This window comes from Hyla sarda, chromosome 6 (assembly GCF_029499605.1).
Source record: "Hyla sarda isolate aHylSar1 chromosome 6, aHylSar1.hap1, whole genome shotgun sequence".
In the NCBI taxonomy this organism is placed as follows: Eukaryota; Metazoa; Chordata; class Amphibia; order Anura; family Hylidae; genus Hyla; species Hyla sarda.
The window spans coordinates 25140442-25160095 of record NC_079194.1 but is presented as its reverse complement, the minus strand read 5'-3'; the positions used below and the strand labels follow the sequence as shown (position 1 = coordinate 25160095).

General features: G+C 45.5%; 2 protein-coding genes across 15 annotated transcripts in view; one reads left to right on the top strand and one right to left on the bottom strand.

The window, feature by feature from the left end:
* LRRC39 (leucine rich repeat containing 39) overlaps positions 1-12917 on the top strand; it is a 44615-nt gene extending 31698 nt beyond the window's left edge. For 7 of the 8 annotated variants that reach the window (XM_056523367.1, XM_056523362.1, XM_056523366.1 and 4 more), the window contains 5 exons: positions 3134-3270; positions 5043-5188; positions 5267-5419; positions 9447-9592; positions 12668-12917. In XM_056523367.1, the coding sequence (XP_056379342.1) occupies positions 3134-3270; positions 5043-5188; positions 5267-5419; positions 9447-9592; positions 12668-12675 (590 nt within the window). In that variant the 3' untranslated portion in view covers positions 12676-12917. The remainder of the gene's footprint in view (positions 1-3133; positions 3271-5042; positions 5189-5266; positions 5420-9446; positions 9593-12667) is intronic. The other variant, XM_056523363.1, reaches the window with a different exon arrangement.
* Positions 12918-13036: 119 nt separating this feature from the next.
* TRMT13 (tRNA methyltransferase 13 homolog) overlaps positions 13037-19654 on the bottom strand; it is a 22065-nt gene continuing 15447 nt past the window's right edge. For 3 of the 7 annotated variants that reach the window (XM_056523350.1, XM_056523353.1, XM_056523355.1), the window contains exons 8-11: positions 19637-19654; positions 18970-19044; positions 13898-14273; positions 13038-13616 (exon numbers count right to left, since the gene is read on the bottom strand). The exon at positions 19637-19654 is cut by the window's right edge and continues 49 nt beyond it. In XM_056523350.1, the coding sequence (XP_056379325.1) occupies positions 13436-13616; positions 13898-14273; positions 18970-19044; positions 19637-19654 (650 nt within the window). In that variant the 3' untranslated portion in view covers positions 13038-13435. Of the gene's footprint in view, positions 13617-13897; positions 14274-18969; positions 19045-19636 lie in introns of all 7 variants that reach the window. The other 4 variants (XM_056523356.1, XM_056523351.1, XM_056523352.1 and 1 more) reach the window with 3 other exon arrangements.

Sequence of the window (19654 nt, the reverse complement as noted above, 5' to 3'; positions counted from 1 at the left end):
CTCCGGCCCCTGTATCGCCCGTCATTATGCACAGAGCGAACTCGCTCTGTGCTGTAATGATGGCGGGGTGCCGCAGCGGCGATCCCCGGGGTCCCCAGCAGCGGGTCCGCGGCGATCTAACATCTTATCCCCTATCCTTTGGATAGGGGATAAGATGCCAGGGCCGGAGTACCCTTTTAAGGACGCAGGGCGTACCTGTATGCCCTGCGTCCGGTCCCGCGTCATGCCGGGTCAGTCCCAGCGGCTAATGACAACCGGGACCCTGGGCTAATAGCGTGCGGCACCAATCGTTGTGCCGTGCGCTATTAACCCTTTAGATGTAGCGGTCAAAGTTGATTGCCGCATCTAAAATGAAAGTAAACGCTTCCCAGCAGGTCAGTCGGGCTGAAATCGCAATGTCCCGATCAGCTAGAACGTGAGTGGAGGTCCCCTTACCTGCCTCTGGCGCGTCCGATCGGCGATTGATTGCTCCAAGCCTGAAATCCAGGCTTGAGCAATCTACCGCCGAAAGCACTGATCTTTGCTGTGTTAATGCACGGCAATGATCTGTGTATGAGATCGGTATGTGCAGTGCAGCTGGCAGCTCTGAATCTTCTCCTCTCTGTTTACAACTGCATGTGCAGAAAGAAGAAAGATTGGAGCTCATAAATGAGGGCATACAGTAAGGCAGAGTCAGGAGTATGCGCTGCTGTGCTATGAGCACAGTGCTGGCTCCTGCCTGTATGATTGACAGACAGGAAGCAGTGCTGAGCTTGTCTGTGTCCCGGCTGCAGTCTGAGATTTAGGACTCTGAGTCTGAAATCCATAAAAAAAAAAGGGCTTGTGGCCAGGACTGGTAGGGAAAGTGGAAAGTTAAATAGAAAGAAGCATATATTTTTAATAACATGCAGTTGGAAAGTTATTCTGCATACATCTGCATGCCTTGTTGCCCAAAATAACAATTCAGGCTTTACCTTTAATTTTGGAAAATACATTAAAGGGAACTTGCCACCAGAATTTACCCTATATAACCTCTAATACCATGTTATGAGCCAATAAATAATTATTCCTACCATGCTCTTGTTCTATCAGGCCATTGGTGCAATCCATAGAAAATAGACTTGTTAGCAATTTAATTACAGCAAGTGACAGAATAAACATTTCCCTTTTTTAGGATTATACCAACAGCCAGATAAGACATGGTATGAGCAGTAGAGATGTCGCAAATTTTTCGCCGGCGAACAGTTCCCGCCGAACTTAGCATGTTCGCGTTCGCATCGCCGGGCGAACATATGTGAAGTTCGACTCGCCCCCTATACTTTAACATTGCGGTAAACTTTGTCCCTGTGAGTCAGAGTCAGCAGACACATTACAGCCAATCAGCAGCAGTCCCTCCCTTCCAGACCCTCCTACCTCCTGCACGGACGCCATTTTACCTTCATTCATCATGCTGCAGGTTTAGAAAGTGGAGGGACAGAGAAGCTGCTCCTGCTGTAATAGGGAAAGCGATGGCTAGGTTGCTGCTAGGTGGTGTATTCAGGGTCCAATTTACTTCTAAAGCACTAGTCTAACATCTCCTTTAAGGACAGCACCCAAACAAGCCCTTTTTTGGGCTCAAATATCAGTTGGGAGGGGACCGCTGGTTAAAAGAGGTACTCCAGTGTAAAACTTAATTTCCTTCAAGCAACTAACTACAGTATTAAAAGGGCTATAAGTCCAGTCCGTGTGTCTTGCAACAGCTGGAGGCACCCTGGTTGGGAGTGAACCGCTGGTTAAAAGGGGTACTCCAGTGTAAAACTTAATTTCCTTCAATCAACTAACCACAGTATTAAAAGGGCTATAAGTTCCGTCCGTGTGTCTTGCAACTGCTGGAGGCACCCTGGTTGGGGACCTCTGCTTAAAAGGGGAACTCCGCTGGCAATCTTTTTTGCTCATTGTCACACTAGTGCAAATCACATTTGGTGTGACAGTTGTTCAAATAAAATAAAAATACCTTTTTTGGCTGTGAAATAAAACCAGTGCTGCCTAAAGGGGGGCTCTAACTATGTGCTGCCTAATATGGGGGAATCTATGTGATGCCTAAAGGGGGGATCTAAATATGTGCTGCCTAAAGGGGGCTCTATGTGCTGCATAATGGGGGGCTTTAACTATGTGCTGCCTAATATGGGGGAATCTATGTGCTGCCTAAAGGGGGCTCTATGTGCTGCCTAAAGGGGGGCTCTAACTATGTGCTGCCTAACATGGGGGAATCTATGTGCTGCCTAAAGGGGGGGGGGGGGGGGTCTAGTTATGTGATGCCTAAAGGGGGGATCTAACTATGTGATGCCTAAAGGGGGGATCTAACTATGTGCTGCCTAAAGGGGGCTCTATGTGCTGCCTAAAGGGGGATCTAACTATGTGATGCCTTCAGGGGGGGGGGATCTAACTATGTGCTGCCTAAAGGGGGCTCTATGTGCTGCCTAAAGGGGGGATCTAACTATGTGCTGCCTAAAGGGGGCTCTATGTGCTGCCTAAAGGGGGCTCTACCTATGTGCTGCCTAAAGGGGGGCTCTAACTATGTGCTGCCTAATATGGGGGAATCTATGTGCTGCCTAAAGGGGGGGGGGGGGATCTTACTATGTGATGCCTAAAGGGGGGCTCTATGTGCTGCCTAAAGGGGGCTAAAGCAGGTTATTCCAAAGAATTTAGGAATAATAGGTGATTTATGCCCTTTATGGATTAAAACCAGACTCTGCATCAACTATGTAATTTTCCATGGGAGTTTTGCCATGGATCCCCCTCCGGCACGCCACAGTCCAGGTGTTAGTCCCCTTGAAACAACTTTTAAATTATTATTGTGGCCAGAAAGAGTCCCTGTGGATTTTAAAATTCGCCTGCCTATTGAAGTCAATGGCGGTTCGCCCGATTCGCGAACATTTGCGGAAGTTCGCGTTCGCCAGTCGCGAACCGAAGATTTTATGTTCGCGACATCACTAATGAGCGGTTTTATAGGGTAAAATCTGGTGACAGGTTCCCTTTTATCATAAATTTGAGTGTGAAATACAATGGGATGAAAAATACTAATTAATATGCAAATAGTGAATCTAGCCTAAAAATAAGTACAATAAGGAGATATCTGTGTTCTGATTTGCTCACTTTATTCTCACATTTTTAGGTGGGCTCACTAAGCTCCGTGAGCTTCTACTGAGTTATAACAGAATAGCAGAAGTCCCTGCGGAGATCAGCGGCTGTGAGAGTCTAGAGAGATTAGAGCTGGCTGTGAACAAAGACATATCAGAGCTCCCAGCACAGGTACGAAATGAAGCAACGCTCTCTGATATGTCAAAAGAATGAGTTACACTGTAGATAGGGACAGTATGGGGGCCTACTACTATATGGGGACAGTATGGGGGCTTATTGTTAGGAGGGATAATACTATATGGGGACAGAATGGGGGCCTACTACTATAAGGGGACAGTATGGGGGCCTACTGCTAGGAGGGCTAATACTTATGGGGACAGTATGGGAGCCTACTATTATATGGGGACAGTATGGGGCCTACTGGTAGGAGGGCTAATACTTATGGGGACAGTATGGGAGCCTACTATTATATGGGGACAGTATGGGGCCTACTGGTAGGAGGGATAATACTATATGGGGACAGAATGGGGGCCTACTACTATTTGGGGACAGTATGGGGGCCTACTGCTAGGAGGGCTAATACTTATGGGGACAGTATGGGAGCCTACTACTATATGGGGACAGTATGGGGCCTACTGGTAGGAGGGATAATACTATATGGGGACAGAATGGGGTCTACTACTATATGGGGACAGAATGGGGTCTACTACTCTATGGGGACGTACTACTATATGGGAACAGTATGGGTGTCTACTGCTAGGAGGGATAATACTATACGGGGACAGTATGTGGGCCTACTACTATATGGGGACAGTATGGGAGCCTACTACTATATGGGGACTGTATTGGGGCCTACTACTATATGGGGACAGTATGGGGGTCTACTGCTAGGAGGGATAATACTATATAGGGACAGAATGGTGGCCTACTACTATATGGGGACAGTATGGGGGCCTACTACTTTATGGGGACAGAACTGTGGCCTACTACTATATGGGGACCTACTATTATATGGGGACAGTATGGGTGCCTACAATGATATGTGACAGTATGGGGGCCTACAACTATATGGGGATAGTATGGGGGCCTACAACTATATGGGGATAGTATGGGGGCCTACAACTATATGGGCACCTGATGCTATATGGGGGCATATTCAGAGGGTATAGCAGGGTTATATTCAGGGAGCACAGTGTGTGTGTGATGTTATATGTGTGCTAAAGCTATTATATAGGGATATCTTGTGGATTTAGGGAGCCTAGAAAAATCATGATACACTAAGGGAGCCGTAAACTATAACACTACAGGAACCACCGTGCTACAGTATAACCATACAATAAACCACTGTATGGCAGCACAGTTCCTTTAGGTCCTCAAAGGGGTACTCCGGTGAAAACCTTTTTTCTTTTAAATCAACTGGTGGCAGAAAGTTAAACATATTTGTAAATTACTTCTATTAAAAAATCTTAATCCTTCCTGTACTTATTAGCTGCTGAATACTACAGAGGAAATTATTTTCTTTTTGGAATGCTCTCTGATGACATCACGAGCACAGTTCTCACTGCTGACGTTATTATAATAATAATAACGCTTTATTTATTGTTGTCCTTAGTGGGATTTGAACCCAAGTCCCCAGCACTGCAAGGCAGCAGTGCTAACCCCTGAGCCACCATGCTTCCCTTAGCATACATCTGCTATGCATGGTTGCTAAAATGGACAGAGATGTCAGCAGAGAACACTGTGTTCGTGATGTCATCAGTGTTACAAAAAGAAAGGAATTTCCTCTGTAGCATTCAGCAGCTAATAAGTACTGGAAGGATTAAGATTTTTTAATAGAAGTAATTTACAAATATGTTTAACTTTCTGCCACAATGTTGATTTAAAAGAAAAAAGGTTTTCACCGGAGTACCCCTTTAATACGAGAAGTCTTGTCCCTTCTCCAGCTCAGTAAACTGACCCAGCTGACACATATGGACCTGAGTATGAATCAGTTTTCGACCATCCCAAAGGCGGTGATGGAGCTTCCTGCACTGGAGTGGCTGGACATGGGGAGCAATAAATTGAAGACACTACCCCAAGATATAGACAAGTGAGTGCCGCCATGTAGATGCTATAAGGCATTTGTGTTAGAGTAAGTCATTGCTCTCCTTTGGTTCTCTTAATCCAGAATGCAGCGTTTGCACAGCTTATGGCTACAACGAAATGAAATCTCAGAGCTACCCGATTCTATCAGCCGCCTACAGAACCTCAGTACGCTTGTCCTAAGCAATAATCAGATGAGAGGGATCCCGGCTTGTCTGCAGAGCTTGGAGAGTCTCAGGTAAGGTACATAGAGAGAGGTGTCAGGGAAGTGTAAAGTGACGACGATGCATCCCTGGCACCCCGTCAGACTCCGTTCTTCTGTTCAGCAGTTACATGGTATGTCATCTCACTTGTGGCAGAGGTAACATATCGATGGTGTTAGTCCGTGTAGGGCAGTGTTTCCCAACCAGGGCGTCTCCAGCTGTTGCAAAACTACAACTCCCAGCATGCCTGGACAGCCGAAGGCTGTCCAGGCATGCTGAGAGTTGTAGTTTTGCAACAGCTGGAGCCCCCCTGGTTGGGAAACACTGGTGTAGGGACTAATGGATCAGGGTTATATTCAGGGAGCACAGTGTGAGTGATGTTATATGTGTGCTAAAGCTGTTATATAGGGATATCTTGTGGATTTAGGGAGCCTTGAAAAATCCTGATACACTAAGGGAGCCGTCAACTATAACACTACAGGAACCACTGTGCTACAGTATAACCATACAATAAACCACTGTATGGCAGCACAGTTCCTTTAGGTCCTTAAAGGGGTACTCCGGTGAAAACCTTTTTTCTTTTAAATCAACTGGTGGCAGAAAGTTAAACATATTTGTAAATTACTTCTATTAAAAAAAATCTTAATCCTTCCAGTACTTCTTAACTGCTGAATGCTACAGAGGAAATTCCTTTCTTTTTGGAACACTGATGACATCACGAACACAGTGTTCTCTGCTGACATCTCTGTCCATTTTAGCAACCATGCATAGCAGATGTATGCTAAGGGCAGCTATGGTGGCTCAGTGGTTATCACTGCTGCCTTGCAGTGCTGGGGACTTGGGTTCAAATCCCACTAAGGAAAACAATAAATAAAGCGTTATTATTATTATTATTATTATACTAACGTCAGCAGAGAGAACTGTGCTCGTGATGTCATCAGAGAGCATTCCAAAAAGAAAAGAATTTCCTCTGTAGTATTCAGCAGCTAATAAGTACAGGAAGGATTAAGATTTTTTTTAACAGAAGTAATTTACAAATATGTTTAACTTTCTGCCACCAGTTGATTTAAAAGAAAAAAGGTTTTCACCGGAGTACCCCTTTAATCAGCACTATGGCAATATTTCTTGCTTACATAGTGCAGCATAGCCTACTTTTAAAGAATAGTGTTGAGCGGCATAGGCCATATTCAAATTCGCGATATTTCGCGAATATATGGACGAATATTCGTCATATATTCGCGGTTTATTTTCGCATATGCGAAAATGAGCATATACAAAAAGTAGCATATACAAAATTTGGATATGCGAAAAATTAGCATATGCGGAAATTTGCAGACCAGTCTCACACAGTAGTATTACAGCCTTCTTTACACCACACAAGCTGGAAGAAGAGAGGGATGATCACTGTGAAGTGTACTGTGAAAAAAAATAAAAATAAAGAATATTCGTAATTACGAATATATAGTGCGATATTCGCAAATAAAATTTGCATTGTGAATATTCGCGAGCAACACTATTAAAGAATAACAAAGAGGTTCTTGTGTATGCCTTCTGCTTACCTGTTTTATCTGATGCGGTAGGATGAGTTATTAGCCGTCTTAATTTCTATTTTGGACCAGAATTGATTTTCTCATGCTGCGCCTACTTTCCCACAAATCCTCTGGCTTTGCAAAGAGAGAGGGGGTGGAGTCTCATCACAGCAATTCACCCAATGAGACCAACTTCATAACCTGGTTCCATCATCTGACCCAGGACTGACCACATCCTCTGACACATTAAACACTCTGATTTTCTGCGAGTCAAACTGGTGATCACATGACCCAGTTACAATAATAACACATAGATGCAGCTGTGCTGGAATGAAACAAATGGTGCTGTTTGGCTACTGATTGTGAATAATACAGGCACATTTTATATAAAAATATATGTGTACCATGCTCAAAAAAATAAAGTAAACACTAAGATAACACATCCTAGATCTGAGTGAACTAATCGTATGAAATACTTTCGTCTTTACATAGTTGAATCTGACAACAAAATCACACAAAAATTATCAATGGAAATCAAATGTATCAACCCATGGAGGTCTGGATATGGAGTCACCCTCAAAATCACAGTGGAAAACCTCACTACAGGCTGATCCAACTTTATGTAATGTCCTTAATACAAGTCCCAATGAGGCTCAGTAGTGTGTGTGGCCTCCACGTGCCCGTATGACCTCCCTACAATGCCTGGGCATGATCCTGATGAGGTGGAGGATGGTCTCCTGAGGGATGTCCTCCCAGACCTGGACTAAAGCATCCGCCAACTCCTGGACAGTCTGTGGTGGATGGAGCGAGACGTCCCAGATGTGCTCAATCGGATTCAGGTCTGGGGAACGGGCGGCCAGTCCATAGCATCAATGCCTTCCTCTTACAGGAACTGCTGACACACTCCAGCCACATGAGGTCTAGCATTGTCTTGTATTAGGAGGAACCCAGGGCCAACCGCACCAGCATATGGTCTCACAAGGGGTCTGAGGATCTCATCTTGGGACCTAATGGCAGTCAGGCTACCTCTGGCAAGCACATGGAGGGCTGTGCGACCCCCCAAAAGAAATGCCACCCCACACCATTACTGACCCACCACCAAACCGGTCATGATGGAGGATGTTGCAGGCAGCAGAACGTTCTCCATGGCGTCTCCAGACTCTGTCATATGTGCTCAGTGTGAACCTGCTTTCATCTGTGAAGGGCACAGGTGTTGTAGAAAATCCAGACTTATAATAAGATTCAGCATCAGTGGTGCCTGCCCGGGATAGTGAATTTGCAGTAGTTGGAAAAACACAGACAGTCAGTAGTCCTACAACTTATTTCTCCCACCAGCCTAGAGAGAAAATCCCTGGGGGAGCTCAATGTCCAGTTTATTTATGCAGACAACAAAAGGAGGGTTTTCAATAGCCACTCCTATAGTACAGAGCCACGCCCATACATACAGTTCAGGTAAAGATTCAGCCTACGGAAGATATGACACCTCCATGCGTCATCAACAAAACCCCCACATCTGCAGCTATGGTGGCCAGTTGATAACACATGAATCTACGCCATATCGCACAATATGAAGGCAATGTGACAACTTAATATTTCCACGACCCAGGGCATTAGTGGTGAATTTGCTAATCTTGGTGTTCTCTGGCAAATGTCAAACGTCCTGCACGGTGTTGGGCTGTAAGCACAACCCCCACCTGTGGACGTTGGGCCCTCATACCCCCCTCATGGAGTCTGTTTCTGACCATTTGAGTGGACACATGCACATTTGTGGCCTGCTGGAGGTCATTTTGCAGGGCTCTGGCAGTGCTCCTCCTGCTCCTCCTTGCACAAAGGCAGAGGTAGCGGTCCTGCTGCTGGGTTGTTGCCCTTCTATGGCCTCCTCCACGTCTCCTGATGTACTGGCCTGTCTCCTGGTAGTGCCTCCATGCTCTGGACACTACGCTGACAGACACAGCAAACCTTCTTGCCACAGCTCGCATTGATGTGCCATCCTGGATGAGCTGCACTACCTGAGCCACTTGTGTGGGTTGTAGACTCCGTCTCATGCTACCACTAGAATGAAAGCACCGCCAGCATTCAAAAGTGACCAAAACATCAGCCAGGAAGCATAGGAACTGTGAAGTGGTATGTGGTCACCACCTGCAGAACCACTCCTTTATTGGGGGTGTCTTGCTAATTGCCTATAATTTCCACCTGTTGTCTGTTCCATTTGCACAACAGCATGTGAAATTGATTGTCAATCAGTGTTCTTCCTGAGTGGACAGTGTGATTTCACAGAAGTGTCATTGACTTGGAGTTACATTGTGTTGAAGGAGTGTTCCCTTTATTTTTTGAGCAGTGTATATATATATATATATATATATATATATATACATATATACACCCACACACACACCTGTAGTGCCTCTTTGAAGTTGACTGATCTATTAGATTCCATCTTACTGTATAATTTCTCTTTTTGGAGTTCTTTACCAGTTGACTAGATGTCCATGACGCCGTCTATATGAATAGTAAATACCGTCTCTCCTGACAGATTTGTCAACTTCAGGGATAATCGTCTGGAGCTGGAAGTTTCTCTGCCCCCGAGTGAAGAAGAAGAAGACGAGGAGGAGAGAGAGCTGTATGGATTACAGTTCATGCACGCCTACATCCTACAGAGCATCCATGCTGGGCACGCAGGTCTCCACACATAATATGTAACTCCCTGCAAATGTATTTACACTTCACAAAGGTTGTCTAAGACAGTGTTTCCCAACCAGGGTGCCTCCAGCTGTTGCAAAACTATAACTTCCAGCATGCCTGGACAGCCAAAGGCGGCTTCAGCCGGGACCTTACCACTAATGGCAGGCACCAGCAATCACGCCACTAAGCCTTCACATGCCGTGATCAATATTGGTCATAGGATCTAAAGTTGTTGTGGTTCTTGCATTTACTCATCAGACCACCCGTAGCACGATGGTGGTGGTCTGATGAGTGAAAATGACAGCCGCAGCTCCGCTTACCTACTCCATGCACAGGGAGGCAGGCTGGACAAGTAATTTGCCGATATTACTCAGCAATATTCCAATACTGAGCAGTATTAGCAATCAGCAAAGTTCATCCCTTTTTTTCCACATTTATAAAAAAAAAAAAAAAAAAAAAAAGTAAGGGTATAGTCACACGTAGTGTCCAATCCATTAAAATATCACCTTAAGGGGTACTATGGTGGAAATTTTTTTTTTTTTTTTTTTTAAATCAACTAGTGCCAGAAAGTTAAACAGATTTGTATATTACTTCTATTAAAAAAATCTTAATCCTTTCAGTATTTATGAGCTGCTGAAGTTGAGTTGTTCTTTTCTGTCTAAGTGCTCTCTGATGACACGTGTCTCGGGAACTGTCCAGAGTAGAAGCAAATCCCCATAGCAAACCTCTTCTACTCAGTGCAGTTCCCGAGACAGACAGAGGTGTCAGCAGAGAGCACTGTTGCCAGACAGAAAAGAACAACTCAACTTCAGCAGCTGATAATTATTGAAAGGATTAAGATTTTTTTTTTTTAATAGAAGTAATTTACAAATCTGTTTAACTTTCTGGAGCCAGTTGATATATAAAACATTTTTTTTTTTCCTGGATAACCCCTTTAAACACTGTGATTTTCTGTGAGTCAAACTGGTGGTCACAGGACCCAGTTACAGTAATAACACAGATGCAGCTGTGCTGGAATTGATAGCAATCTTTTAATTGCTATTACTGCTCAGTGCTATGTATTGGCATAAATTAATAAACATATTTGGTATCGCCGTGTGCATAAATGTCCGATCTATTCTTAATCTTAATGATCCTGTATGGTGAAAGGCGTAAAAACAAAAAAACTAAACTGTCAATTCTAAGTCAATGGGACTGTCTAAGCTGTCAAACTAAAGTGGTCCGCTATCTTCGAAAGCCCCATATTACATGGAACGGCAGTACGTGTACCCAACCAGCACTCCTGTTCTGTGATACATAGAGGTCCCAGAGGTAGGACCCCCACCTATCTATTGCTTTTCACCTATCATGTGAAAAGTGGATAAATTATCATTGTGGAAAGAACCATCTACCTGCAGTAAATATTACAAAGCTAAAAAACAAGAACAAAAATGTAACTCACGAGTTTACGTCCCATTGCTCCAATTGTCCCTTCAGTAATGACCTCACATACCGTATTTTTCGCCGTATAAGATGCACTTTTTCTTCCCCAAAACTGGTGGGAAAAAGTCGGTGCGTCTTATACAGCGAATACACCCCTATCGCGGCGGTCCCTGCGGCCATCAACGGCCGGGACCTGCGGCTAATACAGGACATCACCGATCGCGGTGATGCCCTGTATTAACCCTTCAGACGCGGCGATCAAAGCTGACCACCGAATCTGAAGGGAAAGTGACACTAACCTGGCTGTTCAGTCGGGCTGTTCGGGACCACCGCGATTTCACCGCGGCGGTCCCGAACAGCCCGACTGAATAGCCGGGTTAGTGCTTACAGGACACCGGGAGGGACCTTACCTGCCTCCTCGGTGTCTTCTCCGTTCAGGGATCCCCTGTATGGCCGGCGCTCTCCTTCCTCGTCATCACGTCGTCGCGTAAGTGCGTCGGTGTGCGTAACGACGTGATGACGGCGACGGAGAGCGAGGATACCCGGCCGGCAGCAGAGACATTCCGGAGCAACGGGGACAGCGATGGAGCGACATCCAGGGCAGCGGTGACGGGTCCGGAGCGGCGGGGACACGTGAGTATTAAATCCTATGCAGTGGTCTTCAATCTGCGGACCTCTAGATGTTGCAAAACTACAACTTCCAGCATGCCCGGACAGCCAACGGCTGGGAGTTGTAGTTTTGCAACATCTGGAGGTCCGCAGGTTGAAGACCACTATTGGGTTCAAAATCTTAATTTTTTTAGATTTTGCCCCGAAAAATTGGGTGCGTCTTATACGCCGGTGCGTCCTATAGGGCGAAAAATACGGTACATATATGTGTCTTATGCAGCCAATCACTGGCCTCGACATTGATGCTAACATGTAGGACACGTGACCACTGAGGCCAATGATTGGCTGAAGTGGTCATGTGGATGTACGTGATGTCATCACTGCAGGAGAAGTGAACAGATTGTCGGGCACCTCTGCAGCATCGGCGCTCCACCCGTGGCGGAGTTTACAGAGTGGTAACTTTTATTTAGGATCTATTCCTGCGTACAGTATCCTGGGCAGATTTGAAGCTGCAGATTTGAAGCTGTGTCCGGTCATTTAGTTTACATTGAAATCTGCAGCTTCAAATCCTGCGCATTAAATGTGTGCAGGATACTGTATGTGTGAATACTTCCTAAGGGTACGTTCACACGAGCAGATCCCCAGCACGTATTTTACGCTGCGGATCCGCTGTTGAAGGACCCCTGTATGCTGCCGCTACGTACAGACACACTGAAGCGATGTGCGAGTTGCTGCGCATGCGCGGTGTACCCACACACATTGCGGCCGCTCCCCCTGCTTTATGAGCTAGGCCGAGAGCTGCCGCGATGTGGGTGTATACTGCGCATGCGCGAGGCAAAACGCACATCGCAGTGTGTCTTCTTGTAGCGGCGTATTGCCGCTCCGAGCAGGCACCTGTAAAGGCAGCATACAGAGGTCCTTCAGCGGCGGATCCGCAGCGTAATACGTGCTGGGGATCCGCTCGTGTGAACGTACCCTTAGGATGTGAAATCTTTATGGATGAAGCGGCGAGTGATGCCGGAATACCTTTTTGTATTTCAGAAAAATGAGGTTCTGAAGAAAGACGAGGGCTCATTTTCATGACGGACACCTTGTTGGACAACCCTACACCATGGCGTCCCTTGTTTCATTGCACGTAGGAATCTGTGTCATCCATACTGGGCTATACTACAACACTGCACCATCGTGTTCCTGATGACCTGTCTGGCTCGTTGCAGTATATATTGCGATAAAAAAAAAAAAGACTTGAACGATAAGATGGCGGACAATTCAAATGGGCACTCTCATTAAAACTAATTTTTGCTATTGCACAAATGGTAAATAAAAAAATCTTTCTAATATACTTTGTTTAAAAAAAAAATTACATTTTCTGTTTTATTTGTGTTTAAAAAAAAACTGCCACTGGGTGTCTCCCTACTGGTCCAGAGCACATTTCCCCCCCCCATCTCTTGCGCAGACTTTGGACTCCTGCTGGGCTGGCAGAGGTTCAAAATCAGGAAATGCAGTCTGGAATGCTGAGGGGGTGTGGGTGCAGCCTTAGGCAATCATAGCTCATCTCACACTGAACTGCCCTGGGCTGTGTATAGCAGTGTGAGGGAGGAAGTTCTCCCCTGGATGGCTTCAGATGATGTCATGCCTGCTGGGGAACGCCCCTTCCCAGTCTGTGAATGTGACTGAGCAGAAAATACAGAGCAATATCAAGGTAAAAAACTAAAAAATAATAAAAATAAAGGCAGGGGGAGGTTTATCATGATGGTGGCAGTGAACTGGGAGGATTATAAAATTTAGCAAGATCATGGGAGGTACTCTTTAAGAGTCTGACTGAGGTAGCGCGGTCAGTATGACGTTCTCTAATGATACCTCCGGCTCGGTATAATACTCTAAGCTGGCTTTATATCCCATTCTTTCCAAGTAGTCCACTCGCCCGCGGTCTAGGAGCAGCTTGCATAGACGCCCGAAATGTTCTCGCTCCTCGACAGAAAGTTGCAACCTGCGATAAAAAGAACAGGCCACATATACGTATGTAAACAACAAGTATAGAACAGTGTTTCCCAACCAGGGTGCCTCCAGCTGTTGCAAAACTTCAATTCCCAGCATGTCTGCACAGCTAAAGGGCCAGTACTTTCCAACCAGTGTGCCTCCAGCTGTTGCAAAACTTCAACTCCAAGCATGCCCGGACAGCCAAAGGCTGTCCGGGCATGCTGGGAGTTGTAGTTTTGCAACAGCTGGAGGCACCCTGGTATAGAAATATGAAGAATATACAGTCCTCACCCTTGCACAGACTCTGTATTACAGTCACCGTTCTTCTGGTCCGCGTCATGCTCTTCCATATCCTCAGAGTTCCCTTTCCCGCCGGAGTTCTCCGCCTGAGCCGGTCTCCTGGCGCCACACGTGGCCCAGCTGGACATGCGCTGGAAAAGGCCGAATTCTCGCTGGCCCAATCCGAGCTTTTCAAAAAAGTCTCTGCCCACATAATGCTGCCAGTCACAGCGATGGTGACAGCACAGGGCAATAACAATGCCGTCCACGTGGCAGCGATACGGCGGTTCTGCGCGGACGGTCTGTTCCGCGTCCGTCCTGGAGCGCTTGCAGCGGGGTTCTCCATCTGGGTTACTGTAGTGGTGAACGAGGCATCGGAGAGCCAAATCTACACAAGGGAGAAGACGACAGAAAATATGGCAGAACGCCATCGATACAAATCCTCCATAACATTAAAGGGGTACTCCGGTGGAGAACGTTTTTTTTCTTTTTTTTTTTTTTTATCAACTGGTGCCAGAAAGTTAAACAGATTTGTAAATGACTTCTATTAAAAAAATATTAATCCTTCCAGTACTTATTAGCTGCTGAAAAATACACAGAGGAATTATTTTCTTTTTGGAACACAGAGCTCTCTGCTGACATAATGACCACAGTGCTCTCTGCTGACATCTCTGTCCATTTTAAGAACTAGGAGTAGGAGAAAATCCCCATAGAAAACATATGCTGCTCTGGACAGTTCCTAAAATGGACAGCAGAGGTCAGCAGAGAGCACTGTGCTCGTGATGTCAACAGAGAGCTCCGTGTTCCATAAAGAAAATAATTTCCTCTGTAGTATTCAGCAGCTAATAAGTACTGGAAGGATTAAGATTTTTTTAATAGAAGTAATTTACAAATTTGTTTAACTTTCTGGCACCAGTTGAGAAAAAAAATAAATAAATAAATACAAAAAAAAAAAAAAGGTTTCCACCAGGGGGAACCGCTTTAAAGTTGTAATCGAATACTAGAGATGAGCGAACTTACAGTAAATTCGATTCGTCACGAACTTCTCGGCTCGGCAGTTGATGACTTATCCTGCATAAATTAGTTCAGCCTTCAGGTGCTCCGGTGGGCTGGAAAAGGTGGATACATTCCTTGGAGACTCTTTCCTAGGACTGTATCCACCTTTTCCAGCCCACCGGAGCACCGGAAAGCTGAACTAATTTATACAGGATAAAGTCAGCAACCGCCGAGCCGAGAAGTTCGTGACGAATCGAATTTACTGTAAGTTCGCTCATCTCTATCGAATACAAAATCACGGAGTCAATGGGGGAGATTTATCAAACCTGCCCAGAGGAAAAGTTGCTGAGTTGCCCATAGCAACCAATCAGATCGCTTCTTTCATTTTTCAGAGGCCTTTTCAAAACTGAAAGCAGTGATCTGATTGGTTGCTATCGGCAACAGGGCAACTTTTCCTCTCCACAGGTTTTGATAGATCTCCCCCAATGTTTTCAACTTTTCCAAATTTATCTCCGTGGTGTATGCTGTGTGATAGATTTGATGCATACTGCTAGACACTAGAGATGAGCGAACTTACAGTAAATTCGATTCGTCACAAACTTCTCGGCTCGGCAGTTGATGCTTATCCTGCATAAATTAGTTCAGCTTTCCGGTGCTCCGGTGGGCTGGAAAAGGTGGATACATTACTAGGAAAGAGTCTCCTAGGACTGTATCCACCTTTTCCAGCCCACCGGATCACCGGAAAGCTGAACTAATTTATGTAGGAAAAGTCATCAACTGCCGAGCCGAGAAGTTCGTGACGAATCGAATTTACTGTAAGTTCGCTCATCTCTACTAGACACTGTACGGAAGATTATTCCTACTACACCTCTTGATTGGCTTAAGCTAAGTTCACATTGCTTTTGTGCTCCATTTTGTTCTGGGTCCATTCAGCTCTATTTTTTTTTGCACCGAATAGCCCCAAACATTGAATTCATACGATTCTGTCCTAAAAAAATGTATATCTAAGGCTGCATTCACACCACGTTTTTGCAATACAGTCCCCGTATACCTTTTCAATGTTAAAACCTTACGGGACCGTATTGAAAACCGTATGCATTGACTCTCCATTGAAAACCGTATGACAAAAGATGCAACCAGTTGAACCCGTTTTGCATCTTGTACGGTTTTGTCCAGTTTTTTCCTGTACCCAAAACCATAGCCTACCACGGTTTTTGGTCCGGGTACAAAACCGTATTGAAACCGTAAAAGTTTTTTTTTTTTAACATGGGAGTCAATGGGAACCGTACAGAACTGTATGTGCGTACGGTTCCATCCGGTTTGAACCATACATTTTTTGACTTTGCACAGTTCTTTTTCTTGGAATCTTATTGAAACTTTATTCATAATGGACTGAAGAGTTAAAAAAAAGTTTCTTAAAAAACTGATGCAACCGGGCATCATTTTTCAAACCGTATACGGGTTGAAATTTGTACACATGTTTTCATACAGTTTAGTCCGGTTTTGAGGAATCCGTTTTTCATCAAAAACCTGATACGGGAACTGTGTTGCAAAAACGTGGTGTGAATGCGCCCTAAACGTGTGGAGATAAAATGTATCCAACACATGTAAGGGTGCATTCACACCACGTTTTTGCAATACAGTTCCCGTATCAGGTTTTTGATGAAAAACTGATTCCTCAAAACCTGACCAAACTGTATCAAAACGTATGTATAAATTTTAAACCCGTATACGGTTTGAAAAATTATGTCCAGTTGCATCAGTTTTTTTTTTTTTAGAAAAAAAACGTATACGTTTTTAACTTTTCATTCCATTTTGAATAAAGTTTCACTTGTTTGATTGAAATTCCAAGAAAAAAAACAGTGTAAAGTCAAAAACAGTATGGTTCAAACCGAATGGAATCGTACGCACCTATGGTTCTGTACGGCACCCTGCATCCCCGAGAGGTTAAATATGCACATTAGCTTTGGAATACAAGAAACAAAAAACAGATATATATATATATATATTTTAGAAAATGGACACGACATTTGGAAACGTACCACCGACATACGTCTGACATTTGATTTTTCAGATGCGTTAGATTTTAAGGATATGATTTTAGGTTTCAGCAATATGGTCGGAGAATGCAAAAATCGTAATGTGAATGCGGCCTGAGTGTTCTGGTGCATGTATCTTGGCAAGTTTTATTTTTATGATGTCTTTGCTGTAACTTATTTATATCCGTGGGCCTGAAACCAATGCAGAACCAAAAACTCTCACAGTTTCACCCATTCTAGGCAACCCTACGGACCAGTGTTTCCCAACCAGAGTACCTCCAGCTGGTGCAAAACTACAACTCCCAGCATGCCCGGACAGCCAACGGCTGTCCGGGCATGCTGGGAATTGTAGTTTTGCAACAGCTGGAGGCACTCTGATTGGGAAACAATATTCTTGACTCTAGGTCAATAGTAATTAAAAACAACAATAAAATACTGTAGCAAACCCTCAGGACAGAAAGACAAAATTAGAATAGTGAACAAACTATTACTGTAAATCAGACCTGGGCATTGTACGGCCCGGGGGCCACATACGGCCCTTTGATTGGCTCTGACCAGCCCGCGCTAACTGTCGGGCCGTACAATGCCCAGGTCTGCACCAGCCTGTGACAGGGAGAGCTCCGTGCAATGACAGGAAGAGATTGTACAGTGCTGGGGAGGGGGCCTGCACCTCCTGCCGTGCAGTCTTACAACCCTCCATAGGCAGAGCAGGGAGGGGAGAAGAGGAGAGGCCGTGTATCCTGTCTCCCTCTGCTGCGCAGGGTGGGTGAATGTCTGTGTATATATGTGTCTGTGATTATATGTGTCTGTGTATATATGTGTCTTTGTATGTGTTTATATGTGTCTGTGTCAGTGTGTGTGTGGGGGGGGGGGGGGGGGGGAGGAGCTGCCTAATGTGGGGGACAACTAATCTGGGGGACAACTATGCTGCCTTATCTGGGGGGCAACTATACTAATCTGGGGGACAACTATGCTGCCTTATCTGGGGGGCAACTATACTAATCTGGGGGACAACTATGCTGCCTTATCTGGGGGGCAACTATACTAATCTGGGGGACAACTATGCTGCTTTATCTGGGGGACAACTATGCTGCCTAATCTGGGGGACAACTATGCTAATCTGGGGGACAACTATGCTGCTTTATCTGGGGGACAACTATGCTGCCTAATCTGGGGGACAACTATACTAATCTGGGGGACAACTATGCTGCTTTATCTGGGGGACAACTATGCTGCCTAATCTGGGGGACAACTATGCTGCCTAATCTGGGGGACAACTATACTAATCTGGGGGACAACTATGCTGCTTTATCTGGGGGACAACTATGCTGCCTAATCTGGGGGACAACTATACTAATCTGGGGGACAACTATGCTGCTTTATCTGGGGGACAACTATGCTGCCTAATCTGGGGGACAACTATACTAATCTGGGGGACAACTATGCTGCTTTATCTGGGGGACAACTATGCTGCCTAATCTGGGGGACAACTATGCTGCCTAATCTGGGGGACAACTATGCTGCCTAATCTGGGGGACAACTATGCTGCCTAATCTGGGGGACAACTATGCTGCCTTATCTGGGGGACAACTATGCTGCCTGATCTGGGGGACAACTATGCTGCCTGATCTGGGGGACAACTATGCTGCCTGATCTGGGGGACAACTATGCTGCCTGATCTGGGGGACAACTATGCTGCCTGATCTGGGGGACAACTATGCTGCCTGATCTGGGGGACAACTATGCTGCCTGATCTGGGGGACAACTATGCTGCCTGATCTGGGGGACAACTATGCTGCCTGATCTGGGGGACAACTATGCTGCCTGATCTGGGGGACAACTATGCTGCCTGATCTGGGGGACAACTATGCTGCCTGATCTGGGGGACAACTATGCTGCCTGATCTGGGGGACAACTATGCTGCCTGATCTGGGGGGAAAAATACCCGGCCCTCCACAATATTTTTAGTTTCTCATGTGGCCCCATGGGAAAAATAATTGCCCACCCCTGCTGTAAATGAATAAAATTATTATTTTAAGGATGACTTACCTGTGCCTGCCCCACAGAGGTGCTTACCGATTCCAATGACCGGAAGCTGTTTCTCAACAAGACTGGGAACTCGATCTAAAGTGTAGAAAAACAACAAAAAACGAAACTGTTTTAGAATAGCACATCCACAGTGTATTTGATGCTGCGAATGCGCTACTGCCCTTCCCTAGAGTGTGCCTCTGGTGTACCCGTGTGTCCTGGTCGCAGCAGCAATCTGCCACTATGAGCGGACACAGAGGGAGCTGCGAGTCACATGCGTACTCTAGAGATTGCGGCTGCTTTTGCACAGCTCAGGGAGCAGGGTGGAGCGGTTGCCATGTCTGGAGTACACTGCGCATCCGTGCTTGTCTCTGTGTCCTCTGTGTCTCCTCTGTAACAGTGGATTGCTGCTGCGAGCAAGACACATGCACACAGCTGTAGGCGCACTCTAAGGATGGGCAGTAGCGCATCTGCAGCGTCAAATACGCTGCAGATGCGCTACGTGTGACCCTACCCTTAGGTTGGATTCACAGTTGGAAGATATTGTTGCAAAAATGTCTATGACTTCCCTATTCAACTGCAGAAATCCATGTGCTTGTAGCCAAAATAACCCCATTTAGGGTGAAAAAACACAATCCAATACCCATATACTATCTTATTATTCACCCCTCCAATAATGGCCACAAACCTAGACACAAATGCTGGA